The sequence below is a fragment of the Dermochelys coriacea genome, chromosome 19 (assembly GCF_009764565.3).
Source record: "Dermochelys coriacea isolate rDerCor1 chromosome 19, rDerCor1.pri.v4, whole genome shotgun sequence".
NCBI lineage: Eukaryota > Metazoa > Chordata > Testudines > Dermochelyidae > Dermochelys > Dermochelys coriacea.
The window spans coordinates 1,227,160-1,246,166 of record NC_050086.2 but is presented as its reverse complement, the minus strand read 5'-3'; the positions used below and the strand labels follow the sequence as shown (position 1 = coordinate 1,246,166).

General features: G+C 49.6%; 1 protein-coding gene across 3 annotated transcripts in view; it reads right to left on the bottom strand.

Annotated features, from left to right (window-relative positions):
- The window catches only part of EPHA10 (EPH receptor A10), a 113,803-nt gene that overhangs the window by 23,403 nt on the left and 71,393 nt on the right, over positions 1–19,007 (bottom strand). For all 3 annotated transcript variants that reach the window (XM_038377567.2, XM_043505876.1, XM_038377568.2), the window contains 4 exons: positions 14,046–14,170; positions 7,873–8,035; positions 4,990–5,098; positions 2,181–2,236 (listed from right to left, as the gene is read on the bottom strand). In XM_038377567.2, the coding sequence (XP_038233495.1) occupies positions 2,181–2,236; positions 4,990–5,098; positions 7,873–8,035; positions 14,046–14,170 (453 nt within the window). The remainder of the gene's footprint in view (positions 1–2,180; positions 2,237–4,989; positions 5,099–7,872; positions 8,036–14,045; positions 14,171–19,007) is intronic.

The window sequence follows — 19,007 nt, the reverse complement described above, 5'->3', positions numbered from 1 at the left end:
GCTGCTTGGGCCCCTTGTGAAGGCACTCTCCTGTCTGCGTAGCAAGGTGATTTGGAAAAGAACATGCAGCTCTGCAGCCTACAATATGCTCCGCAGCTCCCAGCCCCTCCCGCACTGGGGAGATCTTTGTAAGGCTCTGCTCTATCTCACAGGCCCAAACTACATTTGGCAAATAGACTGTCCTCTCCTCTCCGTAGACTGTTAATGAAACAAAATGAAGTGAGGCAGGCAGCTGTTACGGTCGTCTATGGAAACGATCACTAAGGCCACGGGACCTGGCTTCCATTCCCCAGGACGCGCTATCCATTCAGGCTACAGCCATATTGACACAGCACCATTCTGAACCACCAGCGATATCGCAGCGCCAATACACAGAGCTCCTCTCCTCATTGCTTTAGCCCCCAGACCACCTCTAGAGATACACCCAGCTCCAGCTACAGGTCAGGTTTGCTCTATGTGGGCTGGAGGGCTGGTCAGAACTGCCATTAGGACAAGCCAGGGAGCATTGTTGGGAGTGCTGTCTCTAGATCTGAACGCAGGAGCTTTGCTTCCAGCTTCAGGACTGACGGAGCAGACATGCTGCCTCTCCCCGGATCTGCCTCAGCAGGAACCTCCTGCCTCTCGGGACTGACACTGCACTAGCTAAAACCTATGAGAAACTTGGCTCTATCAGTATGCTACCAAGTTCCTACAGAGAGAAAAGGGAACCGTTTCCTCTGCTCATTCTCACACAGCCCAGCTCAAACAGAGATGACAGCCCTTGAACTCAAGGAGCCGCCCCTCAGAGTCTAAGCAGATCCACCTCCCAGGTTAATCCTCGCCTACCTGAACAGTCCAAGCCCTCCAGCAGGGATAATTATAACCACGAGCTGTTCCAGGCCCCGATGATCAGCAGCATGGATTGCAAAACCTCCCCCGCAAGCCACTACCATCTGCTAAATGGTAATTGATGCTGCCTGGACTGCGCCCAGGAGAGGGAAGTGCAGTGAGAGCAACCCAATTACAAAGAACATTGCACAGCGCGGGTGGGGACTGTTGCTTCCACTCTCAGGTTTCCTGTAAACCTTCATTTTAAATTCCCAGAACTAATAACAAAGACAGGAGCATGTTGGCTCTGCTGCTCCTGGGGCCTCTGCTCCCAACACAACAGCACTGGGTGCCCTGATCTCAGGGGTTTGCCTTGCTCAACCCAGAGGGGCAAAGACTGACTGAGTTTCTGCATATTCCAAACAGGCAGGGGGCTGTGCGTGCTGCTCCAATTGGGGAACCAAATCAGCAGCGAAGGCCAATCCCACGTCTACCGAGCACAAATTCCAAAGAGTAAATATAACGCATGCAAGAAAGAAAAGGAATATTTGTGGCACCTTAGAGACTACCAAATTTATTTGAGCATAAGCTTTCGTGAGCTATAGCTCACTTCATCGGATATACTCTGAAATCTGTTATAACGCATGCGGTTCCTCTGGCGTCCTGCCTGTGTGTAATGGCACCGGAGGTTGGGATCAGCACACCAGGAGCAACCCCCTCCCTACCCAGATAACTAACAGGTAGCCTAAGAAACCCCAGCTGCTGCACTTCATCTCTCCCTGCTTTGTATGGAAAACTCCCAGCAATAATCAAGGATCCTGAAAAGCGGACGACGGCAGCAAAGGCTTGTCTGAAAGCGTACGGATTCTGCTGCCTCTCAGATGCTGCAGGGAGCAGAAGAGGAGGTGTGTGCTTAACCGGCATATGCCAGGAATCAAATACACTCGTCAGTTCTGACATTTGCATTTCCTTTGACAACTGTTGTCTGTAAAATTATCGCTGCTTGATAATCAAGAGATGCCCCAGAAAACAAACCCCCGCTCTCCCGTAGCTGGGTGTGAAAAGCTGACAGAATAATTCATATGCCCTCGAGAAAGCTGAAAGCACTTCCATTTCCTGTGGCTTGCCAGTGACCTCCCTGAGCAGCCAGTGCTCTGTGCGCAGGAAGGACGGCCACTGGCTTATGAAGCTGTCAAGCCAGCTGTCTCCGGAGAGCCTTGCTGTGCTGAGCTGGCCTTCTCTGGGCTAACACGGGATGACAGCACTTCAAAAGGAAGGATTCCAGGCTGCTCTGCAGAGAGCAGGGTTGTTAATAACAGTAAATGCAGAGCTCACCATGCAATCAGACAGCACAGTGGCCAGATGTCACTTACAATGGAAGTACAACTCCTCGTCTCCGTCCTGGCTGGCTTTGCTGTACCCACACTGTCTGCAATGAGAAGCAATATTCACGTTAGGCTTTGGGTGTGAATCTCCTACTGGATACACAGCCCCAAATGCCAGTGCCTGAGAGTGCTGTCCAACCCCCCAAAATACACCAGCAAAAGGAGCCAGAGGTCAGGACCAAGCAAACCTGTACACTTAACCACTGTGGTCTCTGTGATCCCAACCCCAGCAGGAGAGAATTGCTGTGGCAGGGACTGGATGTGGAGTTGCATCTTCCGCTGTGGGAGTGGAAGAGCCTAGGGGTTACTCTGCAGCACAGCAGACAAGCAAATGGCTGGGGGCAAACCACGCAGAGTGGGCCCAGGCTGATCCGGGGCTGGGGTAGAAGCCAACAAAGGGCAGGTCAAATCTGGAGCAGCAACATGAAGGCAAGTTCTGAACTCCCAGGGATAATGACGGAGCAGCATCTCCAGGTCATTTCCAGCCCACACGAAGAGCACTCTGGTCTCCTTAAGCCGATGGGCACCAGACGCCTGGTATTCTGACACACAGAGCATTTGCTAGCTCGGTCATGTGGATAACTCAGATGTCCACATCCTCTGACAGGTGCAGCTAAACTCTGCAGCAGGCAGGATATTTGCCCGTGTGTCCATCCCCCTGTAATCTCAGCCTGACACCTTCTTTTTTTCAGAAAAGATGCTAGTCAAACGCCCTGGGATGGACGGACTCGCCCCAATGCAGCAAGCAACGAAGTCACCAGGATTTCAGACATGGCACTTGTAGTGTGACTGTCAGATCCCTGCTCTGACCTTCAGGGACTCCTGTTAGCATAGACACAAAGCCAGCTCTGCTGCGCTCCTATGGACCACCAGTCAGCAGCCTAAACCCTCCTTGGGCTGATGCTGCACTGGCTGCAGGCAATGGCAAAAGTCCTGCTGGCATCCAAGGGAGCAGGGCCCTAGTGAGGACCAAGCTGGAGTGTGAGGCTGCCCCAGATGCTGGGTGGCTTCTGTCTTGGAGAGGACCATTTGGTTCATAAACTAAAAGCAAAGCCAACACCACACCCTGCTGTTCCTCTGGCAACTTCCCACCTCAGCCCCCCCATTGACACCTGCTCCACGCCGGAGGGAGGAAGGAACTTCCCCAGCTACAAAGCAGGGGCCCGGAGCCTTGCACCAGGGCTGCCTGCATGTGCAAACTGTGCAACTCTAAACAAAGGAAACAAGCCTCCCCTCCCTTGGAGCTGCTCCTCTGCCACCCCAGGGCGTTCAGGGGAAACGGCCGCTACGGGGCAAGGAGGAGCCAAGTGAACTCTTGCTGCCTGTGTGAGCCTGGCTCTTGGAGCTCAGGCATTCTGTGCACTGGAGCTTGGCCTGCCACTCTGGAGCCCCACCGCAGCCCCGCTGCTCCAACAAGGGGCCTAGGGACCTGGGATTCCCGAGGTGAAGTGAGTGACTGTGGCCTGCTCTCACTCCAGCACTGTCGTTACACAACACACTAGTCTTCACTCAATTTTTTATTATTCTATTTACTTAAATTAGTCTCATTTGGGGCTCAATTTAATCTTTTAAGTAAAAAATTACAGATCGTTACACTGAACAATCTGTCAGATGAATACAGATGCCTCTCTGAACCATTTCCCTTGATCTAGCAGTTCTGGCAGGAGGAATGGAGATCGGAGCAAGTGGCTCCGAAGATAGCACAATTATCTGCTTCATATACTTCCCAATGCAGTTTGGAACTCCAGCTGTCTGGGTTTCACCCATCCTTCAACTCCAGAGTTAGACCCAGCCAAAGCAAACACCTGAGCCTTAGAAAAGCCCCAGATTAGGAAGATTAACAGAAATATAGATTTTAAAAATGCTAAGGTAACTTAAGGGAATTTCTATCCTTGATTTACCAGTTGGAAAAGTGAACAGTTTCACTGACCCACTAGTGACACATGACCCGAACCACAGAGGATGCAAGTCTGGTACAGTTCCAAGACACGGTCAGGAGTGCAGAGACTCTCGTGCTCTCTCTGAAGGTCTCCAGTTGGCCAGCATGGTGGCCACATTGCAAACAATGCAGAGAATCCTGGGGGTTTAGTTGTTATCCACCGGAGCCAACAAAGTCTCCCAGATTTCCCCCCGCTTCCCACCCAGGCCTATTGTCACAGTCACATCATTAGTTCACAAAAAGAAAAGGAGTACTTGTGGCACCTTAAAGACTAACAAATCATTAGTTCACTGAGCGCCACTGTGGCTGCAGACACATGGCTCTGGGTAAGCTTTCCCCACTGCCCGTTCCCTAAAACCCTCTGACCTTGGGAAAGTGACTCACGTGCGTGACAACAGCCCAGCCTGGGCCTTGGTAGACTGAGGACCACTCAGAACACTAGCTAGCCAGTGCCTGGGGGAGCTCTGAATGCCACCAGCCGCTCCTGGCCACGGGCAGATTCACACTTGATTTGCCAAAGCATTTTTCAGCTACCGAACCCTGTAAGCCCACTTGATCCCCTGGCACAAACACCGGCTATTCCAAGCCTGGAACAGGAAGGTGACATTCACCCCTGTGCAGAAGGCCAGTTCTAGGCCTTGTGTTGGCCCTGTCTGTGAGCGGATTCGACCCTAAGGCAGCCAAACATGCAGTCCACAGGGCAGAACTTGGCTGCTACAGAGACGTGTCTCTATCCCAGTGTCCCCCGAATCCCAGCTGCAGCATTAGGAGTATTAGCTACACCAAGTCAGCAACTGCCCCCAGAAATCCTTGGTCTATAGCAATATGCACAATGGAAGAGGTACGAAGTCTGCTCACCTCCTCCAGATCATCACACCAATCACCATGGAAACCAGCACGATCAACCCAGTGATTGCAACCACGACGATGATGATGATAGGGTTCTGCTCACTGGGAGCCACAGTCACTGCCAAGGAGGGAAGCGAAACAGGGGTTAGGTCTGTATTCCCCTCCGCACGTACCCAGCACCATGGTTACAACTCCAGATCAGTCTGTCTTGGCTTGTGCTGCATTCCTGCACCAATGGCACCAGGAATACCCAGCACCAAGTGCAGAGCCCTGGCAATGTCATGGTGTGTGTCCACTCCCAGCCTGCCAAAGCGCCAAGCTCCAGGGCGCTTCTGCACCGGACAGCACTTCCTGCATCACTGGCAGTGTTTGATAGGTTGTGTTTAAACACAACCTGAAAAGGGGACAAAACTCTAGGTATTTCTAGGGAAAAACACAACAAGAGAGAGAGAGAGACACTGAGGTAGGGTGAAAAATCTTGCAGGCTTTTCTGCATCATAAAGCACCAAGAAAGGGGACAAAGCAGGTCACTTTTAAACAGCCTCCCCTTGCACATTTGCCCTAGGCCAGTGGTTCTCAACCAGAGGGACACATAGCTCCGGGGGTATGCAAAGGTCTTCCAGGAGGTACAGCAACTCATCTAGATATTTGCCTACTTTTACAACAGGCTACTTAAAAAGCACTAGCAAAGTTAGTACAAACTAAAATTGTATACAAACATAATGAGAAAGTCACCCAGTCTTCAGTAACAGTGGGCTGTGATACTTCTGTATTTTTATGTCTGAATTTGTAAGCAAGTGGGTTTTAAGTGAGATGAAGTTTGGGGGTACACAAGAGAAATCAGACTCCTGAAAGGGGTACAGTAGTATGACAAAATTGAGAGCCCAGTGCACTAGACTAAGCCGGCAGTTTGCAGATGTTACATGGTCTGAAAACTTTGCCTAAGCCACAACCTTGCCCTTAAGCTGAGAAAACATTTCCACCAGGTTTCAGAGTAGCAGCCATGTTAGTCTGTATTCGCAAAAAGAAAAGGAGTACTTATGGCACTTTAGAGACTAACAAATTTATTTGAGCACAAGATGAAGTGAGCTGTAGCTCATGAAAGCTTATGCTCAAATAAATTTGTTAGTCTCTAAGGTGCCACAAGTACTCCTTTTCTTATTTCCACCAGGATGCATTTGAAATGCAGGAAGTGACTTTCATGCTGACCTTTTGTTAGCAGCAAACGACCTGTCTGATGTCAGGCCAGACCTGAGAGCAAGGGGTCACAGTAGCTGCTCGTGTAAAGGCAGCAAGGGAGAGCCACATGCTATTTTCGTAGGGTCTGCAGCACTAGGACTGGTTTTTAACTCTGATTTCACAAGGAGACTGGTAGCTTGTTTCCAAAGCAAAGGCAGCTAGAGAAAAGCTAGAGGATTTGCCACACCTTGGTAAGGCTGTAAACACGCTTGAGTCTCAAACCTTGCCATGATCCCTTGGAGCATCTCCCTGTCCCAGAGCTCGGCCCCTCCTCCTGCTGAACCAGCTCAGGTTCCTCTAGCACAGACTTTGAGAAACTTTCTCTGCAGGCGCCAAGCTGCTTTTTATTGTTATTTCTCCAACTCACGTGCTGAGGCCATTCTGGCAGCCAGAGCCAGCGTGGGCAGAGTGAAGGCCAGTGTTGACAGGGTGAGCAGAGGAACCTCTAGCTCTCAGCCTTGGCGGACGCCTCATTCTATTAGCTGGTGTTAAGGAAATAGTCCTGTTTATGGGGGAGACGCATTAAAATTTATAGCTTGCAAATGGTCTCCCTCACTAGTTCAATACTTTCCTCTCCTGCGCTGGTGAACAGAGGTCTGAGATAGGACATTCGATAGACAACTTTTACTGGATTCAATTCATTCTGAAAACATTTCCGTGTGGTAAATGGATGCAATTTAAAGCTCTGTTAAACACAATCTGTAGAACTTCATACTGAGCCAGATATTTCTGGACATTCATTTCTATCCAGGGCAGGTTATTAAACTGAAACCTACCATCTCCCTGACCCCCTCCTTTAGATAGTGAAATAAGATGTTCTTGACAACAAGTTTGAATGGAAGCTGTAAAAGGTAAAAACCCCAACAAAATCAAGTGAAGCCGATTCAGTCAACAAAGTGACAAAAACCCTAAGTGCTCCACAGACCAGGGCCCTAGCGAGGTACAGCAACCATCTCTGATCTGGACACAGGCTCGAGACCAGCTCTGCCTCCATGTGAAATGATCTGAAGGACCCTGGTTTTGTTTTCGCTGGACGATAGTGCACTCAACCCATCTTTTCCGTGGCATTACTTGTGGCTCAGAGGATAGAAAGACAGGTACAGGGCCCTTCACAGTTCAGCAGGCAGCGACCGACAGCCGTTCCCATCTGACAGCTGTTTGGTGGCCCCTGTGAATGGAACTGGGGGGATCCATCCAGATGTCAATGTCACAAAAACCAAATCACAATTGGCCCTAGTGGGCATCCTCCTTGGCAGCCTCAGTAGAAATCTCAGAGATGTCCAGTTAACTTCTCCCCTCCTACTGCCGAGGGGGCTCCCTCTAGGGCAGGGCAGGTGGGTGCCTTTGTCAATGCTGCACATGCTCTGTGGACAATCTGAGGGTGTCAGCCTGCAAGGCTGTCAAGCCAGCAGCCCTCTTTGGCACTACATCGATCTCTGACATTGGAAGAAAACGAGGGCCTAGGAAGGAAGGAACAGGCCCTCGCTCAACAGAAGGGCCCACTCCCTCCTTAGGGGACAGGCCCATACCCAGAACAGACTCAGTTGAGTCTCCAGCATGAACCATGAGCCATAGAGCTGCTCCAGCTCAAAGTAACGCACCTGACGTGTGCTCTGTGTTTGATACGCACCCTACCAGCCTGCCTGCACTTACGTTCCCCCAAGGTCTCCACTTCGATGCCAGGACTATAGTTTCCATAACCTTGGGCTGACGCCGTCCGGATCTGGAAGACGTAGAGTGTGCCAGGCCTGAGGTTACTGACTGTCACGGCCGTCGACGCGGTTTTCATGGTCGAGTAACTTTGATCTCTTTGATCCTATGAAATAATGAAACACAGGAGATTTAACGAGATTGACAGCTGTCCTCTAGCTGATCTGTGGAGCAGCTGTCTTATTGCTAAAAGAAAAGGAGTACTTGTGGCACCTTAGAGACTAACAAGTCTCTAAGGTGCCACAAGTACTCCTTTTCTTTTTGCGAATACAGACTAACACGGCTGCTACTCTGAAACCTGTCTTATTGCTGTGTCTTTGGGTCCCAGCAGGGCTGACTAGCCAAACGTTAGACCATCAGCGAAAATGAAATGGTTTTGAAATTAAATTACAAGAAGGGCAAATCAAACGCAGCGAGGACTAGAGGATGTGACTGGTGAGAGGCTAGGGAACAGGTGGCTATAAAAGGAGAGACACCAGCTTCCTGGGCTGTCCTCTCCCATTCACGTCTTTACATTTTCTTTCACACCACCTTGCACGCTGGGAGAGTGCACGCCAAGCCCCTTCCCCTTCCTCCTCCAAGGAGGTCCTGAGTGTGGCACTGCTTATAGGACATGATTAATATTAAATCACCATATAGCAAAAAGTAGTTCCACCAGGTAGGGCTGAAAATAAACAGCTAACCAGGCCTGGCATTCCAGCCAGCAAAGGGCAGTGGGTGCATTCACACACCACATGCACTCAGACACCAGCCAGCGCACTCCTGTCCCCCAGCCCAGCCCGAGTTACCATCTCCAAAGAACCCCAGAGGACGGGCAGAGGGTGGTTGTGAATGTACCCTGGGCAGCCCTGATATGGAAGGACATTCGGAGCGGTTGCGTGGCGTGTGCTGGGGGAAGCACTGAGTACACAATCAAGCCAGCGACCGGCCCAGTTCATCGAGGGGATTCGGGTGCGCAACGGCACTGCCTGAAAGCAGGCCTGGGAAGTTGCTGGAGAAGAGGAGAAGAGTTTGAAGGGAGGGACAGGCTGGAAGGTGCTAAATGACCCCCAAATGCATCAGGGCAGGTTGGGGGGATGAATCGCCTGAGGGGCCAAGAGTCCCATGCTCAATGGGGGGAGGGCTCGAACAGAGAGGCTCTTGGAGGAATCAGGGGAAGGGGAAAGAGCAGGCTGAGCGAGAGCAGAGGCAGGTTAGGACAGAGGCAAGTTAGTGCATCCTGGCAGCAGCATGGCCATCTCTTTAAGCTCTCTCTGTAACAAAGGGAGCTTTCAGGCTGGGACAGTGGGTGAGAATTTGCAGTTGGGTCTGCAGAGAGGGGTTGATTTAAACTGAACAGGACCTGCTGCATGTCCCTGGCCCTGGGAGTTTGCTACAAGCCAAGGAGAGGAGAAGGGACCTTCAGCCTCTGGCGGGAGGGGGGGGGGCTGAGGCTGAGCAATAAGCAGGTTCTCAGTGAAAGGCACCAAACGGGGGCCACAGCCCCAAAGAGGGCTCTGGCTGCAGCTGGGCCAGAGCCCAGGAGAACCCTAAAAAGCAATGAGCAGGGTGGAGGTGTGAGGGACAGAGGAGACAGTGCCCAACAGAATCCGCCTCAGTGGAGCACTTGTACCCACTGCACTACTCAGGAGGAGAACACGTCCACCGTTTGGAATCTGAACAGCTGCCACCACCAGGACATCTGGAGAGGGCCCTCTCCACAAACTGGAGCCAGCTCTGAATGCTGTTCTACACGCAGGTGGTCTAGGGGAGACCTGGGTTACCCCGACCAACAAGGCCTCTGTGCACCAGATCACCATCTCCATGCCAGAATCCTACCACACTCCAGCTGGGCCATCAGCTGACAGCCAGTGGAAAGCCGCCGGACAGGTAGATCTAAGCCCTTCCTCCCGATTCTACAGAGTGGACTAGGGCCTGGCACACAAACCAGGTTTCCTAGAGAGAACACAGCATTTTAAACTGCTCCAGCAAACAGCATCAGGGGGAAATCTCTCGGCCACGGCACCAACTACAGCAAAGACACATCCACTTAGAAATGCTTTAGCTGAGCTGGTCTGGAGCGGCCGTGGCCCTGCAATGCGCTCACCCAGCCTCTCCTGCCCAGGATGGAAGTCGCACAGTGTCAGCATAAAGAGTACTGCACCCTCTCCTTGGGTGCTGCATGCTCTACTCTTTGGCCAGAGGGAAAGCAGTTTGGATAGTTAATTGTTCTCATTATGGCTAATGCAAAGGCAGCACATTGGATCTTTGCAATCCAAAGTTAATTGTTCTCATTATGGCAATGCAAAGTCTAACTTGATTTCTTTGTTACTAACCAGTGCCATGACAGGGGGATGGTATTAAATCCACTGGCACTTCCCAGGTATGTTTGACTGGAGCAGCCCTGCTGGAGAGCTCTGTGAACAGCCTGGAATGCAGAGGGCAGAGCTCTTCCCGGATGCAGGCTGCTCTTGGCACCAGCAGTGGGCTGTGTCTCAAGACTAAATAAACATGTATTAGCACACTTGGAGTAATCAAAGCTGGCAGGCACATTCTCTAGTGATTCCAGTCCCTCGAATGTGATTTACCTACCCAGCTAGCTCCAGATTTCTGCCTTGTTATGACAGGGACAGACAGAACCTTTCAAGCAGCAGCTGACAAATGTCAGAGTTGGAGGCGGAAGCTGCGTCTGCATGGCAGCCCTGAACTGAAGAGCTCGGCTGCAGCACTGCCTAAGGCCATGGGTCTCAGTGTGGCAGAATGGCAGTTCTGAGGGCTTTGCTGTATTCCTTGTACTTAAAGACACACTTTCCATGGGCTCCAGAGATGCAGCCTCTACAGGCCTACAGCAGGCACATGTTGCCACAGGCAGATGACATTCTCCATTGGGAATCTCAAAGTCTCAGGCCCCTGGGTATATTCATGCTTCTCCCAGGCAGCACCTCAGGTTAGGAAAGCTCCTCCCAAAGCCTCCACTCTCCTCAATCCAATCACTCGCACAGCATCACCAGAGAAGGAGCTTACGCTTAACAAACCACTCAAACCATCCAGACATGCGTAGCATCCCATAGGTGCTGCACCCCCTGGCTTGAAGTGATTTCCATCATCTATAGGGTTGCCAACTTTCTAATCGCACAAAACCCGAACACCCTAGCCCCACCCCTTCCCCAAGGCCCCACCCCCACTCACTACATTCCCCCTCCCTTGGTGGCTTGCTTCTCCCCACCCTCGCTCACTTTCACTGGGCTGGGGTGGGGGGGCGGGCTCTTGGTTGGGGTCAGGGATGAGGGGCTTGGGGTGCAGGAGGGGGCTCCAGGCTGGAGAGGTGGGGCCGAAGGATTCAGAGTGCACGTTGAGGCAGAGGGTTGGGGTGCAGAAGGGGGTAAGGGCTCTGGGCTGGGGCCAGGGATGAGGGGTTCAGGGGATGAGAGGGGGCTCAGGGCTGGGATCAGTGATGAGGGGCTTGGGGAGCAAGAGGAGGCTCCAGGTTTGGCGGGGGGGGGCTCAGGGCTGGAGCAGGGGGTTGGGGCTCGGGCTTATCTTGGGCAGCTCCCAGTCAGCGGCGCAGAGGGTCTAAGGCAGGCCCCCTGCCTGTCCTGGCACCATGCTGCACCCCGGAATCAGCCAGCAGGTCTGGTTCCTAGGCGGGGTGGGGCGGGGCGAGGGGGGGCAGGAGGCTCCACACGTTGCTCTCGCCTGCAGGCACTGCCCCCACAGCTCCCATTGGCCGGTTCCCACCCCGACTCATATACAGGTTTAGTCTGGTTCAATGGCTCTCAGCACCCCCACTACACAAATTGTTCCAATGCCCCTGTCCAGAACCTACATCTTTCCTTGCCCCCCGCGTTAGGGTGTGTTTGTGACATTCCCATCAATTAGACTGGAGCACCCTGGAGCAGGAACTAAACTTAAGGGTTTTCTGTGAGGTGCCTCATACGTTTTTGGGTGTTGTAAAGTAAGTAATAGCAATAGTAGGTAGCAAGGTGAAAACAGAAGGATTTTCACTGCCTTGTTCGCTATTTCAAGGCAGGAAGGAGGCATTCCCAGCCAGTTGGGGCTGTGTGTGCAGGCATGAGTGAGATGTGGGGAAACACACTGTTAAAGCTGGGACGTTAGATGCTGATGATTAATGGATTACTGCTGTTATGGGAGGTAACAATGACATTTTGGAACAAATTGCTTGGCAAACAGGTTAGACTCTTTTCACCCAAAGCTCAGGTAGAAGTTATTTGAGGCCAGGTTTTACTGCAGTCTGTGGGTTCCAGAATTAATACAGCTGTACTTTGTGTCAAAGGTTTAGCAGAGCTCAAGCCTGGGTTTCTCGCACACTATTTATGCCAAATAACTAACCTTAACAAATTTCTCAAACCCTAGTTTCTAGCATTAATGCCACAGCCTGGATATAGTTAATTACATTTCTCCAGGGTCTGTATATGTTGTTGTGCAACATGCTATCTATTTGAGGGTTTTTTTTCTCAGAGCCCTTTGTGTAGACAATCAGGAAAAAACTGAGTCCTTAAATACAAGGACTAGGTATCAAGTCAGTTTTCTGGAGTCAACTCAAATATTGATTTGTTTACATGTGAGCAATTGCTAAACTGTAGAGTTAAACTTACTTACCAAGTTCAGAGGCAATGGATTGTTATTTCACATATGCTCCAAATCTCGTGGCGATACAATTTTTGCTAAGAAATTATCATATTATATTTCAGCACCTGACCTCACAACAAATTCCTCTCTTGGAAACTATCAGATATTAAAGAGCAAGTTAATGTGAATCGATTTCAGACTCATATGTTTCAAGGGAAAGAATTTCAGCATGTCACTACACCTTTTAAAAAAAAAAGGTCTGCAAATTAATTCCAGTTCTGCAGTTTCTGGAGTCTGTTTTTGAAGTTTTTTTGTTGAAGAATTGCCACTTTTAGGTCTGTATTGAGTGACCAGGGAGATTGCAGTGTTCTCCTACTGGTTTTTAAATGTTTTAATTCCTGATGTCAGATTTGTGTCCATTTATTCTTTTGCGTAGAGACTGTCCAGTTTGGCTAATGTACATGGCAGAGGGGCATTGCTGGCACATGATGGCATATATCACATTGGCATATACCAATTCTTCAACAAAAAAACTTCAAAAACAGACTCCAACATTAAACTGCAGAACTAGAATTAATTTGCAAACTGGACACTGTCAAATTAGGCCTGAATAAAGACTGGGAGTGGTTGGGTCATTATAAAAACTAAACCTAATTTCCCCCATACTAATTTCCCCCTACTGTTACTCACACCTTTTTGTCAACTGTTTGAAATGGACCACTCTCATTACCACTACTACATATTCCCCTGCTGTCTGCTCACTAGTTTTACTTCTAACATTCTCAAACCTTGCAACAGCTATCAAACAGTGGCCATTTTTAAATTTAAAATACAATCACAAAAACGTTTGCTTCATTCCCCTCCAGTGTGAATTTCATTCACGAATCATTGCTCTAAAATCCAGGACTGGTAATAATCAGTCCTGAACTCACTGAAGTTTTAAGGTTCAGTATTTTGTGATCCGTCAGTGCCAAAAATATAAGCCTCATCCTGCTGCAGTTCTGGGAATGCCCCTCATCCAAAGGGAGTAAGCACTTGTATTGAACTCAGCTGGTTTGCAAGCTCCCAAGTCTCAGAATTCTAATGCACTTAAGGAAAAGCTGTTAAAAACCTCTAAAAATGATTAGTTCTACTCTTTCTTCCTGGAGGTTTTTATATTAGGACTTGCAGTGCTGATGCAACCTGACTTCACAGGTGGAGACAGAAAAAAACCAATTAAAATAAACTCTAAAAATAGCTAAAATAATTTAAAGCATAACCAAATTGCATGGTGGTGATTTGGGGAACGTGGAACTTGTAAGTAGCAGGAGCATCCCAAACTCATGCCAGTAAAGTCTTAACAATGCCATGCACCACACACACACACACACACCCCTTGTACATTTTCCATTACTGAGGATTTACAAAGCAAGGGGGTCACAGCAAACATCATGCAGACAGCATTGGTAAGGACAGCTCTATGTATCACAAATCTGGCTGGGAAGCAGGGGAACCTCTCATTTGGAGTTTTTGGCATGTCACTGAAAAGATGGGAAACAAGGATCTACCTTTTCATAGTACTTGATTTCGTATTCAGTGTTACTGGCACTTGGGAAGCCCGGCTCCTGCCATGACAAGGAAATGCTCTTCTGTTCAATTGTATCTGTGTGGATGTCAGTGATAAGAGCTGGTGCTGAAAAAGCAGAGAGAAGAAACAAGCAGATCACTAATACCATCGCCCCAGAAGGCTGGGCTCCCCCACCACTCTCCCCAGAAAAATAGCGCCCTGATTATAGAGTCTGACCGTGCAGCCGCGCCATGCAGAGACATCTCAGGGAGACTTCCATGCGCAGAGCTGTGGCAGAATTGGGCCCTTGAGGAACAGTATCAACAACCCATTACTACCCATTTCTTTTTGGTCACGGTAGTAAAATACAAATGTGCCCCAGTGACAGATCACTTTTGAATGCAGCACAAAGGGCGTCAGCTTTTGGGCAGACAGTTTCACAGACAAACCCTTTGACACAATAGGTGTCACTCCACATTAGCCTAAGTTGTGTTGTAATAAAGGGATAGTTGGCATCTGCCTGACACACACACACCGTGCACAGAACCGCCTTTGTTCTCTCTCTCTGCTGAGACAAGAGGCTGGAAGGGAGGAGAGAAATCTCCCTCTTCTACCATAAAACCGGGGTATTGAACACAGCAAGACCCTCCCGCCCAGCTCGCAAGCACCTGCTTTGTGGCCAAGAAGTGAGACGGCAGAGGAGGACTGGGTTTTATTTGAGCAATAAGATCCTGAAGTACAAGTCCCTCCCTAGGACTACTGACCAGCCACGAGGAGACAGAGGCCCAGGGTTAGTCACAAGACTCCCACTAGTTGCTGCTGCCCAGGTAATTCCACTGCACCGTAATCCTGTGCTGATAAAATAGGCCCTGAACTAGCTCCTTTAGAAGGCAAGAAGTTTCCACAGAGCACTTAAAAGGCATGAAATAAACTCAACTGCATCTGCCTTTAGTGGCCTTCCAGCCACTGTCTGGCCAGTGCCCTGTCTGCAATTTTACAAACCCTGGGGCTCTGCCCTGCACTAAATGTGCAGGAACTGTCAGGATTCAGAGTATAAACATGGAGCAGAGGAAATCAGCTCTTCCTGATATATTATTCAGTCAGCTGGTCACATCCCCTGGGGCTTGCTTAGATCCTGGCCTGGCTGCCTGCATTTACAACCGGATAGGTCAAGAGCTGATGAAACAGGCAGAAATACATTAGGGGGGGCACAGCTGAATTTGTAACCTTAGTTGTTTTGTTAATTTCATTAGGCTGTTCCGTTTTGGTTAAAAGTACTGACCCTGTCAGGCGTGGCCTGGCAGAGCCCAGGAAAAGTCATCCGAAGGCACGTTCAAAGGGTAACGTTTCTAAAAAAAAAGTGTTTTTTGTTACAGCCAAAATCTTTTGCATTAAAACAGGAGGAAGCTGCTTTAACTTTTTGGCAACTGGTTTTAAACATGAAGACAGCAAAAACTACAGGACTCTGGGACCCTCTTTGCTGCTGCATAATTGTTTTGTAGCTAACACACAGGGATCTGTCTGGTCAATTAGTCCAGGCAACATAAACAGGCTCTTTGCTAAAAAAGGACCTTATTAAGTGTGGAACGCAAGCACCCTGAGCCAGATCCCCCCCCAGTCGCCCTAAGGGGGTCTCCAGCCAGCCAGCTTAGCTCTGTGGACTTGCATTGAATGTCTATACTGGGAGCGGTTCTCCTTCCAGCTCTGTATTTTAGCTCCAGCATTCCCTTCTTGCTACGCACACATCCCCTCATTGACTGTCACCAGGAATTCTGCCAGTGTTTGGAAAGCAGGGTATTGGAGTAGCGTTCTGCAGTGCAGAGCTGGGAGGGGAATTTTCCCTGAGTCCATTGGGTTAAGTGAGCACCGTTTTCTTGCCAGCAGAAAAATTAGTGGCTAGTCAGTCTATGCTGGGCTGTTTAGGAGGGAGACTAAGTGGGACTGGGGTTTATATCACACAACTTCCTGGAACCTTCTGCCCGTCAGAGTTTGTGAACTCTCACTACAGTCAGACAAAAAGAAAAGGAGTACTTGTGGCACCTTAGAGACTAACAAATTTATTAGAGCATAAGCTTTCCTGAGCTACAGCTCACTTCATCGGATGCATTCGGGTGAGCTGTAGCTCACGAAAGCTTATGCTCTAATAAATTTGTTAGTCTCTAAGGTGCCACAAGTACTCCTTTTCTTTTTGCGAATACAGACTAACACGGCTCCTACAGTCAGACAGTATTATAGGGCTGCATGGTCACAGGTGCAAATGAGTCTCCTGGGGTCTCCAGAGGACACTGGTCTATCAGAAAATCACTCCATAACTGGCAACCTCCAGCACTGGAATAACATGGGATACAGTGCAGCACATCCAGGAGCAAGGTGCATCCCAGAGTCAGGAGCCCATATTCGTGCGTTCAAAACAGATACCAATGGACACAAAGGTCCATTTGCACAATCCCCTGAAAGCATTTTGCTTCCCTAGATACTTGTACCGTAGTTCAGCCCCACAGGGTCACAGCTCCTGGTTTTCATCTCCGGTAGTGAGGTTTTTTAGACCTTTTCACTTTCCCTTTGGAAATCTGGCCCACAAAATACAGACAATATAAATTAACTCATGCCTCGGTTTCCTTGAAGTGACTGTTATGGCCAAAGAAATGATAAAACTCCACCAGAAGCTGGGTGTTAGCAGAGCTGAGATCTGAGAACAAGGCTGTCTCCACTGGGAGGCCTGGGGTTCTTTTCCAAAAGCGTATGCCTTGCAATCGCCCATGAATTGAAGGGAACATGACTGCTATTAGATTTCCAGGAACCATCTGTGCTAGCAGTATTTATGGGAAAGATGCACCCCCTTCATTGGGGCAACATACATTATTGCTATGGGGACGCAGGCAAGAGCAGGTGTCTTGCCATTTACCATGATGAATGACTAGCTGGAGTTCAAGGCTTATCAAGAGAAAGCTCCAGTCATTTGGGAAATAAGTACAAAACTCACCAATGCACAGACCATCAGCTGCTACAGGTTGTTGCTAACCTTAGAGCAAAACTCTCTGGCAAGCTATCAGAGCAGGAAGGTATTTTCAGCTACAGCCCACTGGCATCTCTTCACTGCAAACCTTTTGCTTAGGCTTGAGGGATGCTTTGTGAATGTAGAGTAGATGAAGGAGACCAGAGTTCAGCTGTTTATTGCCCCATTAGCCTCCTGTTGTGTTGATAATAGCCAGTAACTGGGCCCCTGGGCAGACAATTGGAATGCTTCACACTCCATGGGAAGTATGACTAAATACCAACACTCCCATTAGTCAGCTTCACACTAGAAGAGGAAATCTGAGCAGAGCCCGAGGTCAGGCCCTTCCAGCCCGTTAGATAATAAAGAGAGATCAAATCTCTGCCTGGACATAACTCAGCATAGCATGGCCTGGCATTCACCGAACATCAGACATGGGGCAGAGTTTGATACGCAGACAGCTTCTCTCCAGTAATCACCCAGGAGCTCAGCTCCTGCTCAAGTGACATGAAAATCAGGCTCTTTATTTGGCCAGATAGTCCCGTGTGACAACCCGACTCTACGGGCATGGCTACACTTGCACAGGGAGCTGGGTCAGGGACAGGGCACCCGCTGTGGGATAGAGGCTTTAGACTCCAAGCCTCGCCTCCCCACTGATGTATTTTTTGCTGATTTATCAGGAACTGGGGAATGGGCTGATTGGGCTGGAGAAGCCCAGGGGATGCCAACCACTTTGCTAAATAGTTCAGCACTAAAAATCCATCTCTAGTACATTGGATACAAATGTCCATTGAAACTCCTTTTTTGTCCCAGATTAATGAGAAACCCAACTCTCCCCTGAGGCAGTACTGATTGCTCTGACAGGAGAGGGGAAATGTTTTCCGTCCTTGGCGTGTTCCTCCTGATATAAAGTCTCTTTCGCGGTGGGCTGTAGCTTGTTGGGCTGCCAATACCTCCCACCTTCCCCCAGCCATTAGGCTGTTCATTCTAAGATCTGGGTCCTGGAAACGCCTAAGGAGCAGAGCATTGCATTCCACCCCTTTAAGCCGCAAAGCAAGAGCAGAGAAGAGAGTTTACACTGATTTATCCTCTGAAATGAACTTCGAGGAACTTTTGGTCTGCAGGTGGCTGTTCACAACAAAGGGACACAATCCCCACTGGGGACACTGCTTGCACCTGTCCCCTTTCTGCTGCTGGAGCAACGAAGAGGCCGAACCATGGCCCCGAATCAGGGACACAAACTCTTTGATGTTCCTTTTCCCCCATCCTCAGTAGTCACCAAAAAAAAGCAGCAATAATCCGTCTCAGCGGTCAGACCCCAAAGGAGTGGAGTTCGCTGTTTCCCTAGTTCTGGTTTGCTCCCATTTTCCATCACACCCACTGAGCTGGGCATTTACATTCCCTCCCTCACAGTCAGAGGAAGCATCCGTATCTGGGAGGCTGGAGCAAGGGATTGGGGGTCAGGTCTCCTGGGTTCTATACCAACTCGACCACCAACACCATGGGTGGCCTTTGGCAAGATGCTTCATCCTTGTTCCCCAGTGTCCTCCTCTGGAAAGCTGAGACCAGAATCCTCCTGTCTCACAACAGAAGCGCTGTGAATTGTAATCACTGGACTGACACTTTATTTTGCCCTTCTGTAGCATCCTTCCTCTGGGGAGCTCCCAGCATTCTTATGTACATGAGCACACCTAGGATGTCTCTGGCTCCAGAGGGCCCCCCTCCCCCATGGCTCATTGACAGGAAATGGGGGCCTGGGGAAGGTCAGAAAGAGATGTGAAAGGGTGCCCTGTTTTCATGGATTCTGTCCGTCTTCCTAGGTCAGTTCTGGCTTCCTCATTTATATCCTGCCAGGTAATTCAAACACAAATCCCCAATCGCTAAAGCCAGGCAGATTTTACTTTTTGTTAATCAGAGCAAGAGTCTCTCACAACCCCTCCATTAGCTGGCCCAGGGGATGGCAGGGCT